General features: G+C 59.7%; 4 protein-coding genes across 8 annotated transcripts; 2 read left to right on the top strand and 2 right to left on the bottom strand.

The window, feature by feature from the left end:
- Nucleotides 1-345: 345 nt before the first annotated feature.
- LOC128769208 (RING finger protein 11-like) lies at nt 346-5,087 on the top strand. The gene is made up of 3 exons (XM_053882662.1): nt 346-801; nt 1,354-1,523; nt 1,635-5,087. The coding sequence occupies exons 1-3, from the start codon at nt 679-681 to the stop codon at nt 1,804-1,806; spliced, it is 465 nt and encodes a 154-aa protein (XP_053738637.1). The 5' UTR covers nt 346-678; the 3' UTR covers nt 1,807-5,087.
- On the bottom strand, nt 2,095-7,576 carry rpe65a (retinoid isomerohydrolase RPE65 a). Its single transcript, XM_053882649.1, has 14 exons — nt 7,499-7,576; nt 5,699-5,781; nt 5,484-5,634; nt 5,150-5,257; nt 4,942-5,083; nt 4,738-4,885; nt 4,563-4,644; nt 4,360-4,492; nt 4,127-4,266; nt 3,934-4,063; nt 3,755-3,869; nt 3,599-3,693; nt 3,431-3,542; nt 2,095-3,357 (listed from the first exon to the last, which is right to left on the bottom strand). Exons 1-14 carry the CDS (start codon nt 7,507-7,509, stop codon nt 3,212-3,214), a joined length of 1,596 nt encoding a protein of 531 aa, XP_053738624.1. The 5' UTR covers nt 7,510-7,576; the 3' UTR covers nt 2,095-3,211.
- LOC128769205 (serine/arginine-rich splicing factor 11-like) lies at nt 6,490-13,103 on the top strand. Of its 4 annotated transcripts, none has more exons than XM_053882653.1 (11): nt 6,490-8,921; nt 9,778-9,911; nt 11,252-11,367; nt 11,433-11,513; nt 11,573-11,607; nt 11,670-11,803; nt 11,871-11,943; nt 12,017-12,220; nt 12,306-12,389; nt 12,463-12,622; nt 12,679-13,102. In XM_053882653.1, exons 1-11 carry the CDS (start codon nt 8,800-8,802, stop codon nt 12,856-12,858), a joined length of 1,323 nt encoding a protein of 440 aa, XP_053738628.1. In that variant the 5' UTR covers nt 6,490-8,799; the 3' UTR covers nt 12,859-13,102. The 4 variants fall into 4 exon arrangements, with proteins under 4 accessions (XP_053738628.1, XP_053738629.1, XP_053738631.1 ...); XM_053882654.1 differs by lacking the exon at nt 6,490-8,921 and adding an exon at nt 9,210-9,654 and having other exon boundaries at nt 12,679-13,103; XM_053882656.1 differs by lacking the exon at nt 6,490-8,921 and adding an exon at nt 11,009-11,102 and having other exon boundaries at nt 9,798-9,911.
- Nucleotides 11,688-19,121, bottom strand: LOC128769204 (ankyrin repeat domain-containing protein 13C-like). 2 transcript variants are annotated; one of them, XM_053882650.1, is made up of 13 exons: nt 18,503-19,121; nt 18,382-18,423; nt 17,886-17,990; nt 16,673-16,758; nt 16,542-16,587; nt 16,400-16,466; nt 16,190-16,334; nt 15,991-16,122; nt 15,408-15,569; nt 15,271-15,350; nt 15,113-15,211; nt 13,942-14,042; nt 11,689-13,875 (listed from the first exon to the last, which is right to left on the bottom strand). In XM_053882650.1, exons 1-13 carry the CDS (start codon nt 18,834-18,836, stop codon nt 13,745-13,747), a joined length of 1,530 nt encoding a protein of 509 aa, XP_053738625.1. In that variant the 5' UTR covers nt 18,837-19,121; the 3' UTR covers nt 11,689-13,744. The 2 variants fall into 2 exon arrangements, with proteins under 2 accessions (XP_053738626.1, XP_053738625.1); XM_053882651.1 differs by lacking the exon at nt 18,382-18,423 and having other exon boundaries at nt 11,688-13,875.

The raw sequence follows: 19,121 nt of genomic DNA, 5'->3' as shown, positions 1-19,121 counted from the left end.
CAGGACGGGGGGCTCACAGAGGGTGAACCTTCCCGGGACAGGCTTCTTCTTCTTCTTCTTCTCTCTTGCTCATCTGCAAGAGTCCTGTGCTGATCTGTCTTCGCACCGGCACCTGTCTGTCTGACAGTTCTCAAGAGGAAAGCTTCACCTCAGACGGTGCAGATGACACCCTGAAACAAACTGGTTAATAATGAACGTCACGTCTCATTTCTCCTCGACAGCGCACATGCGCGCTATGGTCGACGGTGTGTTTACATGGTTGTCGTCCAGGGGGAGGGACGTCCATGTTGAGACGACCGTCCAATCAGCGCGGAGCATCCGTCCTCTGACGTCACCCTGCAAGCCTCGCGTGTCTTCCGGGTAGAAGCAGCGCTAGCAGGCAGGAGCTAACACCGAGGGACGCTCCAGTCCGAACATGTCGTCGTTGGTCCGCTGCGGCCCGCAGTAGTGCAAGGGTGTGCGCCGGTGGCTGTGGGGCGGAAGCGGACGGGCTGCCGTCAGCAGCGCCTCTTGGTTGTGTTCCTCCGGCGGAGCTTGGTGTCAACATGACGGCCGGCTGGACTCCCGCTCTGGCCTAGATCCGCGCTCCTGCAGCTCGCTCTCTCGACGCCGCTCTGCCCGCCGACGGACGGACCTGGGATCCGACAGAGCAGGCTTTGACTGCAGAAACCGCAGCAAATGGGCAACTGTCTCAAGTCTCCCACGACGGACAACATCTCGCTGCTGCCCGAGTCGCAGGCGGACCGGGCCAGCTTCGGAGACGGTGCCGACCCAGACACGGAGCCGCCGCCGCCCTACCAGGTGAAGCTGCTCCGACACACGCCCTGTCGCTGTTGGCACCGCAGGAGGCCGCGCGTCACCCTGCCAGTGTTTACCATCGGAAATGCTCCGTGCTTCGCGTCAGAGGTCCAAGTCGCGCGACGCTTTTCATCTCGTGTTGTCGCATCTGCAGAAGTTGTCGTTTGTTTGGACGAGACAGCGTCGTCCTCAGGTGACCGTCGGTGGCTCCTGCCAGCCACGGACCCTGTCGCAGGGGTGAATGGACCTCCACCCACATCACAGTGTTTTTATTGGCTCATCATGTGCGATTGCGATCTTGAGCCCATATTTCTGCCGTGAGGTGTTGTCTTTATTTCATCCCTGATGCTCCTCGCTTTGTGACGCGCGTTGTCATTCAGACTAAACGCCTTTGTAGATGTTGGTTTCTCCCCGGACGAAACACGCTTGCTTCCTGTGTCCCTCAGGACGAAGCCGACAGATGTTGTCGCAGAGCGGCCGCCGCAGAAGCGAGCCGACGGGCCGGGCCTGGAAGAAGCCCACCGCGGGACTGATTTTGCTTGTGTGGGTCCGCAGGAGCAGAGCAACATGCCCATGTACCACCCGACCCCCAGTCAGGCGCGGCTGGCCACCCAGCTGACGGAGGAGGAGCAGATCCGCATCGCACAGCGCATCGGGCTGATCCAGCACCTGCCCAAGGGCGTGTACGACGGCGGCCCCGACGGCTCGGAGAAGAAGATCAGAGAGTAAGACTGGATGTGCGGCGTGTGAATGAGAGGTGGCGGACGGAGACGAGTGCTTGTGGTGGCGGCGGCGTCTCTGCACGCATGTCAGCGGCCGTGTCCTTGTGCCCGCAGGTGCGTGATCTGTATGCTGGACTTTGTGTACGGGGACCCCGTCCGGTTCCTGCCGTGCATGCACATCTACCACATGGACTGCATAGACGACTGGCTGATGAGGTCCTTCACTTGCCCCTCCTGCATGGAGCCCGTGGATGCTGCCTTGCTCTCCACCTACGGGACCAACTGATCCGGGGAGGTTTGTGGCGCCCAGGTTGCTCCTGCAGCCTCCTGCAACCTCACCTTCAACTGCCCTGTTTCCGGTGTGGAATGAGCTGAGAAATGGGCCTCTCTCTCTCTCGGCCTTCCACCCACACCTGCAAGCTGGTCTTCAGCCTGGCGTCCCTGCATGAGAGGGTGGTGTTCAGGGCCTTTCCCCCTGAGCAGGTCTCAGCGGCCCCTGATCGGCCCTCGCGCTCACACACACACACAGATGTTTGGGGTGATCCAGGCTGCTTCTGCAAACACCCACAAGCACGCTTGCTCAAGGGTCCGGAAGGCAGCGGGAAGCCACTTGTGCTGGGTCCAAAACGCGCGCGCACACTTCTTCTGATCCAGAGAGTTGCACTTTAATCCTGGGACAATATCTAAAGCGGCGTCTTAATATATACCTTCCCTACCTTGCACTATCCACTCGTCATTCCTCTGGAGCCACGTGGTCCGCGCCCCTGGCTCGACTCTGCCGCGACAGGTGGAAGCTTTCTGGCTTTTCTGCTGTGAGGCCTCGTGTTTCCTGTGTGGGTTTATTCTGTCAGATCCCAGGAGTGTTGTTATGTTGTCGGACAGTTGTGCGTCACTGTGACTGTGTGAGGATGTCGGCAGTTCTCTGCCTTGACTGTGTTCCCTTCAGGAATTGGAGCCCCACTCCTACAAGCGCGCAGCCGACTTGGACGGCTCCCCAGTCCCAGTGTCACAGCAGCAGTGCGCTGGACGTGGTAGAGGTCCAAATGAGTCTTGTCCCGCTGGCGTCGAGCCGAGGTCAGGAGTGACCTGCAAGCCAAGTCCCTCGGCCGCGCAGAGACCGAGACTGTAGACCTGTATCAGCTGGGCTCCGCCATGCTTTCCTGTACCTTTGATTTCTTTTATTTAGCAGGTCATCGAAGGCCCTGGTGTTAAAAAAAAAAACATGAATAAAGGGGTGAAAAATGTTCTTACAGGAACAGTATTTGTGGGGAAACACATATCTGCACAAGCTTTCCTCCAATCCTTTACGTTCTGCACTTGTGTCTTTGATGCCTTTTTCCCTGGATGAATCCTCGGTCTAAACTGGACCACCGTCCCTGTCAGAGAGTCACTACTTGTCCTCCACCTGACAGTGGAGTGGTGGACAGTGGCCGAGCCGAGTGTGGCTCAGACCAGGCTGAGATGATGGGAGCTGGTCCCGTCCGTCTTCCGCTCCACTGCTCACATTGTTTGCTTGCAACATGGCTGTTCTCAGATTAGCTTAATCGGCTTTGTCTCGTTTTAATCTGCCTGATCAAATGTGAGCGTCGGCGCCGCACTTGCTCTAACGCCGTCTTCCCTCATCAAGAAGAGGACGGAGCCACTGGGGGTTTGCTCAGCTTTAATCTGTTCACCACCAGCCCGGCGCCGCCTCAGGGCTTGTACATCCCGTGGAAGGTGACCGGAATGATGCAGTCCACCTCGGCCCGAGCGACCTCGGACAGGTCCTTGGCGTTGAGAATGAGCAGGTAGGAGGGTCTGTGAGCGCCCGGAGCCACCACGATGGTCAGCAGCACTCCTGCGGGACCAGGTCAGGAGTTGAGGCCACGCCGGTCGCACGCTCGCTCGCTCGCTCGCTCGCAGAGACTCACCGTCGTCCTCGTCCACGCCGCCGGGAGTCTGGACGAACAGCGGCTCTGAGGGGTAGGAGTCGGGCTCCTGCCACACCCAGGTCTCCTTGGTCCTCACGTTCAGCTTGCAGATCTGCAAAAGAAAATTGTCGGTCAGCGCTGGAAGCCGCCGGCGTGGCGGGGACGTACCCTGTCTGGGATGAAGTGGTTGAGGCCCAGGCCGTAGGCGTAGGTGTAGTTCCTCCCAGAGTGGCGCTCGTAGTTGATCTGCGGAAACTCAAAGGCTGCCACACGGAAGACGAGGGTGAGCGCGGGCGCAAGCGGAAGACGGCGAGCGGGGCCAACCTTGGCGCGGCCCTGAGAAGAGGACCTCCGGCTCCAGCCAGATGGTGCCGTCGGCGTGCATGACGGCGGTGGCGGTGGAGTACGGCAGACTCACCAGGTTCTTCCCCTGCTCCTCCTTCACGCAGACACAAGCGTCATCACCCAGCTCACCGAGGGCTCAGCAGAGCGCGGCCTCCAACCTTGTGCACGTCCAGTGGGATGACGTATCTGCGCACCTCCGGCTGAGGCGCGATCATCGCCGCCTTTTTCACTTCCTCCCAGTTTTCTCTCAGGTTGGCCAGCCACAGGTAGTTGTAGACAAACTCGAAGCTGCGGAGAGAAAAGAGGCGTCCAGAGCGGGCCCCACACCAGCGGGCGGGGGCCGCCGCTTACCCCTTCCAGGCACAGAGGTCCACCACGATGAAGCCCTCGTCCTCGTAGGTGTTGATGTGGTGGAACATCCCGATGGCGGCTCCCTTGAACTTGTGCTCGATGTACTCGCCCGGAGTTTTGGTAGCAATGTGAAACAAAGTCTGAGAGAAAGAGTGAGAGGTTTGGAACCAACCTCCAAAGGCGAAACACAGGACGGTGACGAGCCAAATCCTGACACGCATGCTTGCTCTTACTCCTTGACTCTCGTTGGACTCAAAGCAGTCCATGTAGTTGGACCCTCGGATGCTCCAGGCGCTCAAGAACTTGAGGAGGTTGATTTTAACCGGCGTCTCCACGAACACAAAGTGGTTCTCAGACATGCCGAAGCTGGGAGAGAGGTTGAGCGGTTTGCATCGATGATGATGACGATGAAGAGGCGAGTCAAAATGCCACGCACCTGTGCACGTAGGAGGGCTTGAAGCGCTCGGCGCTGGGGATCTGCACCACCACCTTGGACTTCTCGATGGGATCCGACTTGTCTGGAGGCGAGAGAGAGTTAGAGACGAGAGGCAGCTGCACAGACACGGCGGGGTGGAATGAATCCCTATCATCATGGTCACGGCTCAGTCCACCTTTCTGCGCAGGCGGGATCTTCACGATGTTATAGGCCAGCGTGGCCCCTTTGCCCATGCAGTTGCCGATGTTGTACACAGTGCCGTCCCTCTCGATGTGGGGGTGAGCCGTCACGCCGTTCACGTTGACGTAGTTGCACATGTCGACCTGGAAACACGGGCGTCATCCTGCTGGAGATGAGCAGACGCCCAACACCCTGCTACCTTTTTCAGAGTCTCCAGAGTATCAGGGTTGACTTTGGTGATGAAGTTGGTTTCGGTCACGGCGTAAAAATCCTCTCCCACTGGGTAGATGTTGACCAGACAGTTGTCGGTGACCTCCACTCCCTTAAAGTAGGAGAAGAACCTGGCCCAGAGGAGAGACACCAGGTCACAGTTCACTTCAGGGAGCAGAGCAGGCGAAACACCAGACCTGGAGAAAATGTTCTTGCAGGGATCAGGATAAGCGAACGTGCCAAACTCTGTGATCACCACACGCTTCTCGGTGATGGCTCGGACGTAGGCGTCAGTTCGGACAAACCTGAGGGCACAGGAGAGCGATGGGTGACAGCTGGCTCCTCGGGTCAGGTGCCGTCTTTCAGCGACAGCGTGACCCTGGATTCCTCTCCCTGACGTCGGCCATTCTGGGAGTGAGCTCTTTCACCCGAGGATCTAGGTGCAGCAGGCCCACCGCACCAGCACCACAGGGGCTGACACGGCGTACGCTGCTGGAGAGCTGAGGTTGCAACGGTCTTCCGGAATCTTACTTGCGGAAGTACGTGACCTGGCCATTCTTGAAGTCAAACTTGTGCATGAGAGCCTGTCCGTCAAAGAGGTGATAGAAGGGCTCGTCTCCGACCTCGAAGAGTCCCGGGCCCAGGCGGAGGAGACTCCCTCTCAGGAAGGAAGGGATCCTTCCTGCAGCACACAAGACGAGTGGCTCAGGCCAGACGCTTGTTTGTGTCTCGCCGGGCAAACAAACCTGTGATTGTGGTCGGAAGAGGCTCTGCCAGCTCTTCTGCCGTCTCGAAAATCTTCTTGTAGCCGCCAGCTGGGTGTTCGAATCTGTCGGCGGCAAATAACAACAGTCCCAAATGAGAGCACGCCACTCAGCACTGGTAAACAGAGGAGCTGGCGCTTCGCAATATTCTCACTTATCAAACAAAGTCGCTCCCACATGAGCAGAGAGGGCAGGGGTGCTGGGGACGTCATGGCAGGGTTGCAGTGGGAGCAGAGGAGGAGGAGAGGAGCGCAGGAGAGGAGGGGAGGAGAGGAGGGGAGGAGGAGTAGTGGAGGAGGAGAGGCGAGGAGCGCAGGAGGAGTGGAGGAGGAGGGGAGGAGGAGAGGAGTGGAGGAGGGGAGGGGAGGAGAGGAGGAGGAGAGGAGTGGAGGAGGAGAGGCGAGGAGTGGAGGAGGAGGAGAGGAGTGGAGGAGGGGAGGGGAGGAGAGGAGTGGAGGAGGAGAGGCGAGGAGCGCAGGAGGAGTGGAGGAGGAGTGGAGCAGAAGAGGAGTGGAGGAGGGGAGGAGAGGAGTGGAGGAGGGGAGGAGAGGAGGAGGAGCAGAAGCTCAGAGGGAGCACAGCACACACCTGTGCGAGCGTCAGCGAGAGAGAGAGAGGGACAGAGAGAGAGAGGGAGAGAGAGAGGGAGAGAGAGTGGGGGGGAGAGGGAGAGAGAGTGGGGGAGGGGGGGAGAGAGCAGAGGGGGGAGAGGGATGGGGGGGGGGGGGGGGGAAGGTCCAGCGCGATGATGGGATCACAGAGAGGAAGGCAGGGTCCGAGGAGCAAGGTGAGGGCCGGTGAAGGCAGCTGAGAATCGTGTGGGATGGCAGCTCTCCATCAGCTGCTGCACGCTCTGACCAAGGAGCGGCCACAGACACTTTCGACAACTTGGACCTCATCCCCATGTCCGCGGGCACAGGAAGTGCGACGGTTGTCTCCCTCTCTCTCGTCCATTGACCGCTGGAACTGACCCATCGATTGAGTGAGGAGCTGAGGCCACATCCAACGAAGCTTTCGTCAACTGGACGAGTGACGCGACGTGTTCGCTTGTAGCTGCCTGCTTTTATTTTGGCGCGGGTTCTCGCCGTGAGCGTGCCTTCCGGTCGCATCAGCGAGAAGCGTTAGCGGAATGAAACAAACGTTCCCACCGGCGCGTGGATACCGAGGAAAGGCCTGGCTGTTGTCTTAGTTTCCATGGCCTGCGGCTCGACTTCCTGTGGTGGGCAGGTTCACGAGTGAGGACCATCTGGAGTTCATTGATGAGCGGAGGACCCAGAGCAGACCAGGCTGGCCTTGGAAACACGCCTCCCTGACGAGCACCGGGTCACTGTGGTCTCTGAACCGCACGGTTCGGTCTCATGACGCGGACTCGCCTTTGCTTGTACTGCTCGTGTAAACACTAGTACGCGGCTCGTTGAAGTTGCGTTCACGATCAGCTTTGTTTCTCTTCCATGAAAACACGCACACGCACTCAGAGATGTGCCTTAGTGTAGCGAGTGCACGCTCGTTTCAGCATCACTGAAGAACCGATGAGTGGCACGTGATCAGTGTTTACCTTTTCACGGGATCACATGAGATGCCACGGTCTTTGTCAGTCCCGCAAATGTAAATCAGACCAGCAGGTAAAAACCACATGATCCAAGTGATCTGGATCACTGTGTGTGTGTGTGTGAGCTGCAGTGTTGTTCCCCTCAGTGAGCATGGTCTCCTAAAGTGCTGCTCTCCTCTCCCACACAGAAGCCAACCACAAACCCAGTGGACGTGTTCAGAGGGGCGGCTCACCTGCTGACCATGATTCCTCCGGTGGTCGTCGCACGGTAGACTCGGGGTGAAGCCTGTGCTGAGCGCAGTTCCTTCTGCAGATCGGCCTCATTTATTGGTCTGCTCCTCCCTCGCAGTCAGCCCTAAACCTTCTCTCTTGAGCCAATCACATTCCCAGGGGGGAACAGGAATGTCTTTGTGCCAGCCGGGTTTCTCAACAGGCCACTCTCTGAGGGAAGGGGATTTATTTGTGGGTCAAAGCAGAGCAGAAAAGCTCTTGCAAAAGTGTCAGGGATTTTCTGATTGTTTAAATCAAGCGGTGTCGTACAAAGTAAGGTCCATTCAGGCTGGACAGGCCTCGACTCACGGTGACACCACTGTTTGTGTGGAGTGAGTGGAACGGTGAATTGAGGAGGTAAATAGCATTAAGAACGTAAGATCGTGACTTGAAACACGAACAGCACTTGATGGGAATGTGACAAAGAATACGATGGAATCACGTCTCTGTTTTTCAAGACAGGCACAGCTCATAGGTGACGATAAGTGGCATCGTCATGGCGTGTCAGCATGTTCCTGCGCTTTCCTCCCCGCAGCTCTTAGCGTCTGGCGTCACCACGGATGGTGGCCATTGCACCAAACATGTTCTTTGCTTTCAACACAAAGGTCATGCCAGCGTGAGATAATCCAGTGGTAGGGATTACTCTGGACAAATGTGCCATTGTTTCTGCTGAGACGACAAGAACAGGCTGCTCAAGAGCACTTCTCATTGGTTCCTACTGTTTTGCTGGAAAACATTGACATGTCTAGTCAATCAGCAGGTGCTAAATGGCAACAGCCTGTAGAGTCCTCAAGTGACGTGGCGTTCTGGACGGACGAGGAGTCTGACTCGTTCGCCGGAGGCCGCTTTATTCCATTCTGAGTTGGTGAGGTTGGGCCAATAAAGTGCTGTGAGGTATTCACTGGAGAGAAGAGACGACTTTGATTTATTTATTTTTTTTAACTAGAAACCAAACCAAGCACTGGACGCTGGATGACCATTGTGAGGGTTGGAGAGACCCCAGGGCGACCTCTGCTGGCTGCTCAGCGCGACATTACTACTTAGGATCGCTAGGCGTCGCTGCATCCGGTTAGTTGGCGCTTGCGCACATTGTTCGAGAGTGGCTCACTATGGCGTCGAGTTGCAGCAACCTCTCGCTGTAGTCAATAGTTGCGCTCCACCGCGTGCTGTTTGTTTTTAAAGCACCAGACCAGCCCGACCGCCGCCAGCTAAGCCATAGCCACCGTACCCTTCGGATCCTGTTGCGGAGGACTGGGTCGCAGACATGAATTACACGACGAAGGTTGTCCAGGTGACGAACGTGTCTCCGGCCACAACATCCGAGCAGATGAGGACGCTCTTCGGCTTCCTTGGCACCATTGAGGAACTCAAGCTCTTCCCACCAGAGTAAGTGTGACGTGCTCGCGGGTCCGGGACCGAACGAGCGTCTTCTCCCATTGTTTGAACAGGCCGGCGGCGAATGCTAACTAGCATGGAAGCTAACGCGCCCGCCGTCCGCTCCGCCTGCGCCGTTCGTGCTTTAGCACCACCAGCAAGCTGCTCCAGGCCTGCGAGCACGCGCTGTGGTGTATGCGTGTGGTGCAGCGATGCACCTTCGCGGAGGAAAGGGCGCGTGTGCAGCGCTCGGACGGCTCCCAGCCGCTGGAGCCAGACGGACTTCACTGTTGCCCCTGTGCTCCGGGATCCAGGCGAGCGGAGCAGCAGTGGGACACTGGATGTCCACCCCACGCTTTGTTCGCGAGCGTGCGCTCAGTTGGAACCTCAGTCTCCTGTTCAGGTCGATCATTTGGTTGGTCCCTGGACCGGAAGTGATGCGCGCCGTACACTAACCAGAACCACACATCAAAGTGGCTGTGCTCGCGCACTTCCTGTGGCCCTCCGATCTGTGCGCACACCTCCTGAAAGGGTCGCAGCTCCGACGCGCCTCCTTCATCTGATGGCTCATGTTTGTGCTTGGTCTGTGTGGCCGAGTGCGTCAGGTCCCCAGACGGATCTACGGTGTGGCTGGTTCACAGTGGAAGCTCCGATTCACTTCCAACCACCAGCCGTGTGTCCCAGCAGAGGCGTGACGTCGTTCCCAGAGGAATCCCAGGCTGAGTGAGAGGAGCGAGCTGCTCAGGTGGCCGACGACACCCGGGCCTCGCGGTGTGGTGCTGCGTGTCCCGCTGCTCCTCCGCTCCGTCCTGTCCTCCAGTGTGCAGCTGGTGCTTTGACGATAACCAACGCTTCTGTTTTCCCACAGTGACTCCACGATGCCGGTGACGTCGCGCGTCTGCTTCGTCAAGTTCCACGAGCCAGAATCGGTGGGCGTGTCTCAGCATTTGACTAACACAGTGTTTGTGGACAGAGCGTTGATCGTGGTGCCCTTTGCTGAAGGTGGGTGCGTCTGTGCTTCTGTGATGTCACTGCTGTGAGGATAGTAGGCAGGATTTGGTCGCTTTGATCCATTCAGTCAGCCGTGTGATGTGTCGCCGACGAGTAGCGGCCGGCGAGTAGCGGGGCGTCTCACCGTCAGCTAACAAGTGTCCTGACGCTGAGAAACACCGTGGGTCACATTCACGTGTCCTGTGTTCTTCTCTACATGTCAGCAGAGCAGAGTCCAAAATGCTCTTCAGAAGCGGTGACCGTGGCTGCTGCCCCCCAAACTCTGAGTGACCCGTGTTTCACATGTCTGCCCCATATTGGACTTGCTTCTGTTCAACTTCTGTCATCTGTGTGTGTGTGTGTGTGTGTGTGTGTGTGTGTGTGAGCGAGCGGTCTTATAGCACGGGAGGCAAAGGCACCTCAGAGTGGTCCTCACAGTGGTCGGCTCTCAAGCCCCTCCCCTCTCCCTGTCCTCTGTGTGTCTCTGTCCCTTCACCTGCGTGACGGGGCTCTTATAGAAGAGCCTGCAGAACAGGCTTTGCCTCTGAAGGCGCCTCGCGCTCTTGAGGCCGGTGGCGCTCGTGTGTCAGCAGGGGGCGAGGATGTTCTGCCGCCAGCTGTGACGGGGGGGGTGGGGCCCTGTGCTGCTGCTGCTGCTGCTGCTGCAGTATGATCTTTAACGGTGGTCTTCTTCTGTTGTGTTTTACAGTTGTTATTCCGTAAACCAGGCCCTGCTGAAATACCATCCACCTGTTTTGAAGCAATTCCTTTCTCTCCCCCACATTGTGCTCTGATTTCCATGTTGTCTCTGTTGTGTGTCCGAGTTCCGATGTCCAGAAGGTGTCGCTGGCGTCACCCATTAGCAGTGACTTGCTCACGCAGACTCTAGAGTCAATGTGGCGTCACGTCAGGTGACTTGCTTAGTTAGGTGGCAGCGGCGCCAGGTAAGAGACCAACCGTGACACCTGCTGCTCTCTTTTGCTCCTCATGTGTGTTTTTGGTAAGTGAACACTGACAGCTTGTGCAGAGTGTTTTTTTTTTTTTTTTTTTTGCCATATTCCTAAAATTCTCTCTGTTGTGTGTATCTCGATTTTTCTCTGTGCTTTTAGTAGCGAAGCCGCCAGCGTGTTTCAGTAAGCCTCAGTAGCGGAGAAGCGTCTGGGCTTGCTAGCGTTTGGTTCATGACTTTAAAAACACCTCCAGGTGATACTTTCTTGGCAGTGTTTCACTGTATTGCAGCAATGATTGTCTTGAGTTAGGGGATGTGTTGACAGAGCAGTGTAAGCAGCAGTGTTGTGTGGAGGTGTGGCGGCAGCAGCGGCGCCCTCTCATGCTGCTCTCCGCTCCTGCAGGCTCCATCCCAGACGAGGCCAAGGCGTTGTCGCTGCTGGCGCCGGCCAACGCCGTGGCAGGAATCCTGCCTGGAGCCGGGCTCCTCCCCACGCCCAACCCCATGCCCAACCCCGCCGTGAGTCGCCGTGCCCGCCGCCCTGCTGGCTCCAAGCCCCGCCCCCAACCTCTTTGTGCTTGCAGATGGGAGGGAACCCGTTTGCGGGCCTCAGCATGGACGCCATGGCCGCCTTTGGATTCCCCGGCGCCAACATGAACGCACAGGTGGGCTGGCGACCTGACGCCAGGAGGCGCTGAAGCTGACCCTGTCTTTGTCTCCACAGACGGCCGATCTGCTCAAGCTCATGACGGATCCCAAGTGAGTCTCTGGTCCCCCGCGGCCCCGCCGCCCCTGCTCTGACGGCCACTGCTCTCCCTCAGGCTGAACCCCCTGGCTGCTGGACTCAACCTCAACGCCGGCCTGAAGCCTGACGCCGCCACCAAGGAGATCGAGGAGGCCATGAAGCGCGTGCGGGAGGCGCAGTCGCTCATCTCCGCTGCCATCGAGCCTGGAAGTGAGCGTGGGCCCTGGCCGCCCCGGGCCCCCCTGCCTCTGCTGACTCTGTCGCTTCCGTCCGCCAGGCAAGGAGAGCCGGAGCAAGCGGTCCAGGTCCAGGTCTCGGCGGAGGAGGTCCAGGTCTCGATCTCGACACAGGTGAGTGCCGCTGGCGTGGCCTGGGGCCGCCGGAGAGCGGGGCCCGCTTCAGTGGTTCTGTGGCCGCCCTCAGGAGGAGCAACAGCAGGTCGCGGCGCCGCTCCTCGTCCAGGAGCCGGAGGCGCTCCAAGAGTCCGCGCCGGAGACGGGAGCCGTCCAGAGAGCGAGGCCGGCGCTCCAGGAGCAGGTCCAGGAAGAAGGAGGAGTCCTCCCGGAGGAAGTCCAAGACCCCCCCGAAGAGCTACAGCACGACCCGGAGGTCCAGCAGCGCCAGCCGGTGGGTGGCGCGCTCCCCAGCCTCGCGGCGCTCGCCTCTCGCCCCGGACTCACGCTCTCTCTCTCTGTCTGTCTGGGCTTCACAGGAGGCGCAGGAAGAGTCGCAGCGCCAGCAGGTCGCCCAAAAAGTCCCCCAAGAGGAGGAGCTCCCGCTCGCCGTCTCCTCGCAGGTTTGGCCCCCGAGACGCCGGAAGCTTGTGGTGGTTTGCTGCAGCCTCAGTGCCTCTTCTGTGTCCTGAGCAGACATAAGAAGGAGAAGAAGAGGGAGAAGGAGCGCGAGCGGCGGAGCGAGAAAGAGCGCGGCCGCGAAGAGCGCGAGCGCTCCAGCAGCAAGAAGAAGAAGAGCAAAGACAAGGACCGCGAGCGCGAGAGGAAGTCGGACGGCGACAAGGGCGACTCAAAGGTTGGTTGGTCGCCGCCGCCACGCTCCGGTCACTGAGCCGCTCCTGCTGCCCGCAGATCACCAGGGATTACGACGAGGAGGAACAGGGCTACAACAGCGAACACGAGCGGGAAAGGAAGTACGGCGAGGAGTCGGCCTTCTCTCCCGAGGGGAACGGCAAGCCGCGCTCCAAGCACCAGGCTAAGGTCAACGGCGAGGAGCATCACCAGGAGGACGACATGGAGGTCAGCGACTGAGGGGCCGCGCCACCGTCCGTCCCACCTTTCCTTAGTTGTTTTTAAGTACCGGATCAGGAGCTGGTCTTTCCCCGTCAACAGGAAGCGCTTTGCTTCCGCCGCTCGTTTCTTTGATCCCCGCCTCTGCCAGTGTTTCCTGTCGCTCGGGCTGCTGTTTGTGTTCGGCTTCTAAATTAAACCCCTTGTTTAAAGTGTTTTAGCTTGGCTTTCTTTTATACAATAAAACCAGTTTGGAAAATGACGGCGGGTCTGTGGTTGTGTGAGGTCTGAGAGAGCCGGGCCGAGGCTCAAACAGGATGCTGGTGCTTTATTAAAGGGAGGTGAAGCCTGCGGTACATGTCAGTCGAGCCTGGTCAACGTGGTCCAGACACTTCACAGCTTCCTCCGCGGACAACATCATACAGCGCTACACTTCCTTCTTCAACGGAAACACGTTTTCACACGCCCCAACAAATGTAGTGACGCCACAGTAACACCCCCCACACACGCACAGAAGATCACGGCAAACGTGGAGAGCGTCGAGAGGTAAGATGAGCTAAACCTGAAGATGCCGCAGCACCGGGGGAAAGGCTCGCGTACCGTCTGTCGTGGATCTGAAGCGAACCTCCACCCAGCGGCTGGAAACATTCGTGTGGACTGAAACGTATTGCTACACAGTGTATATACTTATTGATATAGAACTTTATCAACGAATATTCCGCTCGGTGCTGGGATGGTGTCCAAGTATTTACAGTGAGGAGCAGGTGTTGAAGGCGCTGACGTCGCAGCAGCAGCAGCACGTTTCCCTGCTCCAGGTGAGACAACAGAAGCGCTTCCCTTTGAGACGGACGGACGTACACACACACACAGATGCATCCAGGGGGACGACAGAGGGAGCCTGCTCAGGTCAGAGGTCAGGGAAGCGGCTCGGGTCCTCCTTGTACTCGGCAGGGATGTGGAAGATGGAATCCTCGAAGGTGTCGTAGCGGAATTCCTGGAAGGTGACGGTGGCTGTGATGGTGGGGAAGACTGGGATGTCTGCGGAGCGAGACGCGGACGTTACGGGCGGGGGAGAGCGAGAGAGAGAGATCCGCCGCTACTCACCCAGCTTGACTGGAAATCCAGGCGGAAGCTTCATCTGGACAAACTCCCTGAGCTTGTTGAAGTGCTTGAAGGGGGCCACGACCTCCAGCACGTTCAGGAGCCTGCAAACGTGAGTCAGCATTATTGCCGTGCGCCGGCCGCAGAGTGACTCAGCAGGTGGGTCACTGCGCAGACCAGTCCAGTCCTGGTTTGGTTCTACACATTCGGAACTCTCCTCCTCGGCGGTCCCTAGTGGTGGAGCCTCGTAAAGCCGCCCGATGAATTCCTCTCTTCACGCCTCTCTCACTCACCGAGCCACCGCCTCACCTCTCTCACTCTTCTGTTGACGCACAGCCACCGTCTCACTCCTCTCTCACTCTTCTGTTGACACACAGCCACCGTCTCACTCCTCTCTCACTCTTCTGTTGACACACAGCCACCGTCTCACTCCTCTCTCACTCTTCTGTTGACACACAGCCACCGTCTCACTCCTCTCTCACTCTTCTGTTGGCACACGGCCACAGTCTCACTCCTCTCTCACTCTTCTGTTGACGCACAGCCACCGTCTCACTCCTCTCACTCTTCTGTTGACACACAGCCACCGTCTCACTCCACTCTCACTCTTCTGTTGACACACAGCCTGTGTCTCACTCCTCTCTCACTCTTCTGTTGACACACAGCCTGTGTCTCACTCCTCTCTCACTCTTCTGTTGGCACACAGCCACCGTCTCACTCCTCTCTCACTCTTCTGTTGGCACACGGCCACAGTCTCACTCCTCTCTCACTCTTCTGTTGACACACAGCCACCGCCTCACCTCTCTCACTCTTCTGTTGACACACAGCCACCGTCTCACTCCTCTCACTCTTCTGTTGACACACAGCCACCGTCTCACTCCTCTCTCACTCTTCTGTTGACGCACAGCCTGTGTCTCACTCCTCTCTCACTCTTCTGTTGACACACAGCCACCGTCTCACTCCTCTCTCACTCTTCTGTTGACACACAGCCTGTGTCTCACTCCTCTTTCACTCTTCTGTTGACACACAGCCTGTGTCTCACTCCTCTCTCTGCTCCTCCCATCCGGCTCACCTGTCGGCTCAGTTCTCAGCTGGTCATAATGTTTCGGTCGATCCATGCGGGACCGACACACATGGAGACCAATAACCTGACACGACTCGACGGGGAGGTGCTTACGACTCGACGCCCAGAGGGAAGTCCTGGCTCATGGCCACCGTGGCTTTGAAGTTCTTCTTGCTCTCCTTGCACAGCAGCTCCCTGCCCAGGTGCGGCGGCCTGCAGGCGAGGGCAGAGTCAGGTGGCGCTCTGAGGGCGGCCGGCGGCCGGGCACTTACTTCCCCTGCTCCGCGCTGATGTACTCCTCCCAGGAGACGGTGTTGGGGACGGGGGCGCTCAGCGACTGCCTCCTCACGGGCTGCCGACGCAGGACGGTGGCTCAGTGAGGACCAGGCGTGCGAGGGCGGCCTCTCACCTCAAAGCTGTGTTCGCTGATGCCGCCTCCTTTGCTCAGGCTCTCCATGATGGCCTTGTTCCTCAGGATGTCCTCCTCGCTCAGGTGCTCGCGCCGCTTCCTGGACTCCAGCACCAGCCCGTTGACGGCGTAGAAATCGGCCAGGAAGTTCCCCACCCGCTCCTGAACACAACACGCCGGCGTCACGTTTGAACTGACCCGGGGCCCGACCCGTGAGAATCCCAGCCGCCGATCCCTTCCTCGCTTCCTCCATTTCACACATCACTTGAGTGGAATCTGTGATCCGGCTCCTGCACAGCGCCACCTGGTGGTCTGGAGCTGTACGCTGTCAGAGCCACAGGGACGGGTTCAGAACCTCCCCCCTGCGCTCAGATGTCAGTTTGGCTTCTGGGACCAGTTTGCAGTCCAGAAGCTCATGGCGCCGACTCACTTGGGTCATGGGACTAACCAAGGAGAGGAGCCCAAAAGCAAAGGTCGGTTTTCCGGGTTCTGCAGCACCTCAGACGGGGCAGCGGGGACAAGCCAATCCAAAGGCTTGTCCTTCAGGAAGGAGCCAGGTCATCTGTGAGAGGGGAAAACTTACCGTCTTGTCCTCCCTGAAGAGCCAGCCGACCTGGCTCCGAGAGAACGTGATGGACTTGGTGGACAAGGTGGCCGAGTAGATGTCGCTGCTCATCAGGATGTCCACCTCCTCCTCAGTCTCCACCTCTGACTCCTGGAGACAGGCACGGCAGCGTCAGCGGCGCTCGGCGGTGCTCAGCGGCGCTGCGACGGCGGCTCACCTCGTGGTGGATTCTCTGGTAAACCCTGGCCTCGTTGTCCAGCACCACGAAGGACTGGGACGGGGCGGAGTCCCCGCTGAAGACGAAGCTGAGATCTCCTCGCTGACACTTCATGTCTGAGAAGTCGATGAGGGTGGTGTCCAGCCTGGCGGCGCAGCAGCCGTCAGAGACCTGGCTCTTCTGCCGAGCCACGCCGGCGGACAGCCTCACCTGATGTTGATGCCCTGCTTGTAGATCTTGCAGGCGTCGGACGGCAGCATGCGGGACAGCAGCGGCACTGAGGACCCAACAGCAGCAGAGCCATGACTCTCCACGGAGGGGCCACGGAGCCGCGCGCGCGCCGCAGACTTACCCCAGCTCTGGAAGTCCCAGTGCAGCTCCAGGTAGAAGTCGCCCAGCTAGAAAGGAGAGCAGCGTCACGGCGGGAAGAAGCCAGGAGGGAAGGCGGCGGGTGGGGGTGGCGCTGAGGAGCAGGGGCCTCACCTCTCGCAGAGCCTTCAGCAGCTTGGGCCTCTTGTCCTCCACGCTCTCTCTGGACTGCTGCTTCAGCTTCCGCAGAATGGCCGTGACTGCAGGAAGAAGCCGCACTGAGTCCTGGCTCCTCCAGGGTCGGGCCCAGCTTCCCATCGCTAGATGGTGTCGCCCCCTTGAGGTTGAACCCTGATGTCAGACTAGTTTCCTGGATCCTCTTCGGCCCGGGGTTAGACCCGCCGCGCCTCACCGAGACCCTGACCCTGACTCGTGACACAGTCACCAGGAGCGCGGCGCCGGTGCAGCAGGGGCCCCTCCAGGAGCCCTGACCCCCAACACTCGTCCTCGCCTCGCGAACCTCCCGTCCTCTCTCTGCACCGCAGCCAGCGGCGTGACCTTGTTACCGCACGGCTCCTCAGCCCCGCCCCCTCCCCTCCCCACGACGCTGCAGATGAATCACGGCAGGCTGGTTTACATCAACTGGCCGAGGGTGGAGTGAAACGGCGAGCTTCGCGGGGATTTGGCGGTTTTTCCGGCTCTCGGCGCAGCAGCCTGGTGAAGCGGGACACGGATTGGCGCGGGGAGCTCACGGCCTCCTAACACTAAGCCGCCCTCCAGGCTGGGAGCCAGGGCCGCTCTGTGAGGCCACGCTGGAGCCACACGTGCGTGTGAGCGGCGAGGAGCGTGCGGAGGGCCCGGCCCCCGCGAGCCCGTCTCCAGCGGGGACCAGCACTCCATCTGGGTGGGACGCAGGCGAGCTGCCGCTCTGTCCTGGGACTGCAGGCCTGTCCTGGTCCCCAGTGGCCAGGACACAGCCAGAACTGTCCTGGTCCCCAGTGGCCAGGACACAGCCAGAACTGTCCTGGTCCCCAGTGGCCAGGACACAGCCAGAACTGTCCTGGTCCCCAGTGGCCAGGACACAGCCAGAACTGTCCTGGTCCCCAGTGGCCAGGACACAGCCAGAACTGTCCTGGTCCCCAGTGGCCAGGACACAGCCAGAACTGTCCTGGTCCCCAGTGGCCAGCTTGTAACGCCACCCGGAGGCCCTTCCTCTCTGACCACACGCTGTGTCCAGTCCCCACTCGCGGCTGCACCACTTCCTACTGCCATGACAAGCGTGCGCTCTGACCCTCCTACTGCAAGAGACGCCTGTTCTCCACAGGTTCCTGACACCTTCACCAGATATTTGAGGAGGAGGCTCCTTCGCGCTCAGCAGCACACTCACTCATCTGCCGGTCTCCGTAGCTGATGGCTTCGGCCAGGGGACTCCAGCCCTGCGCGTTCTTCATCTTGACCGGTGCGTTGTGGGCCAGCAGCAGCAGAGCACACTCTGGAGACAGTGAAGACCTGGTCACCACTCGCTGAGTGGACCTGAGGAGGCTGAAACACGTCATGATGGCAGCGCCTCCTCCTCCTCCTCCTGCTGGAGAAACTTGAGAGAGCTGAGCGCGACACCAGGTCCGAGGCCGGCCAGCCTGAACCGGGCGGCGCTGCTCCACTGGCCATGGCCGGATGCAGGGGAGCAGCGCCGCTCGGCAAAGCGCCCGACCTCGGCCGGCGCCGTTCGCTTGCTTCACATCCATGTGTGCTGCTACAGCTACACCTCCTGATCTGGTGCGTCCCAGCTGCCCGGGGCGAGAGCCAGGGGACACCCTGGACATGTCCCCTGCTCTGACTACAGCGCACTGGCTCCAACATGCTCCCTCGGGCCCCGACATTACCTTTGTGTCCCAGCATCACGGCCAGGTGCAGAGGCGTGTTTCCTGCGCGCCAACACACAGAGGTGAGCCCAGAGAGACGCGCGCGCCGCCCCGCCCCGCCACTCACACGCGGCGCACTCACCGTGGACATCTTTCTGGCTGATGCTGTGGCTCCTGATGAGCGAGGACAGCCTCCGGACGTCGCCCTGGAACACGCACTGGTGCACGGGGAAGTCCCGCGGCGCCGCACTCAGGATGACGGGGTTCCTGTTGTCGTCGCGGAGCAGCGGCGGGTTCCCGTTGATGTTGTCGGCGTTCAGCTGCTGCTGCTGCTGCTGCTGCCGCGCCGCGCGCTGGCAATACGCCTGGTTGGACTTGAGGTGACGCGCGTCCTCGTACGTGTCCATGATGTCCGCGTCATGCCTGCGGCTTCGGTTGTGCTCCTTCCGCAGGGCGCGGATCTTCTCACCTGTCATGACGAGTGGACGCGGCCTGGAGCTGCTGCAGGGCCGCGGTCCCGGACGGCTCAGCTCATGTGCGCGCAGCGGCGCCGCGTTACCGTGTCGTTACACCGCCGCGAGGAGGAAGAGGAGGAGGAGGAGGAGGCGGATGGCGTGCGCGGCGGCCAGACAGACCGAGCTTGGCGGCGCGCCTACTGGGCCGAGAGGGGGTCGCAGATGTGCGTGGGGAGCGGCCACATCGTCGTCTCCTCGGCTGCGTCTCGCGCTCCTGCTCCGGAGCTAGCACGCTCCCGAGCTGCG

Source organism: Synchiropus splendidus, chromosome 13, assembly GCF_027744825.2.
Source record: "Synchiropus splendidus isolate RoL2022-P1 chromosome 13, RoL_Sspl_1.0, whole genome shotgun sequence".
NCBI lineage: Eukaryota > Metazoa > Chordata > Actinopteri > Syngnathiformes > Callionymidae > Synchiropus > Synchiropus splendidus.
The sequence above is the reverse complement of the archived record's forward strand: the minus strand, read 5'-3'. Positions and strand labels throughout refer to the sequence as shown.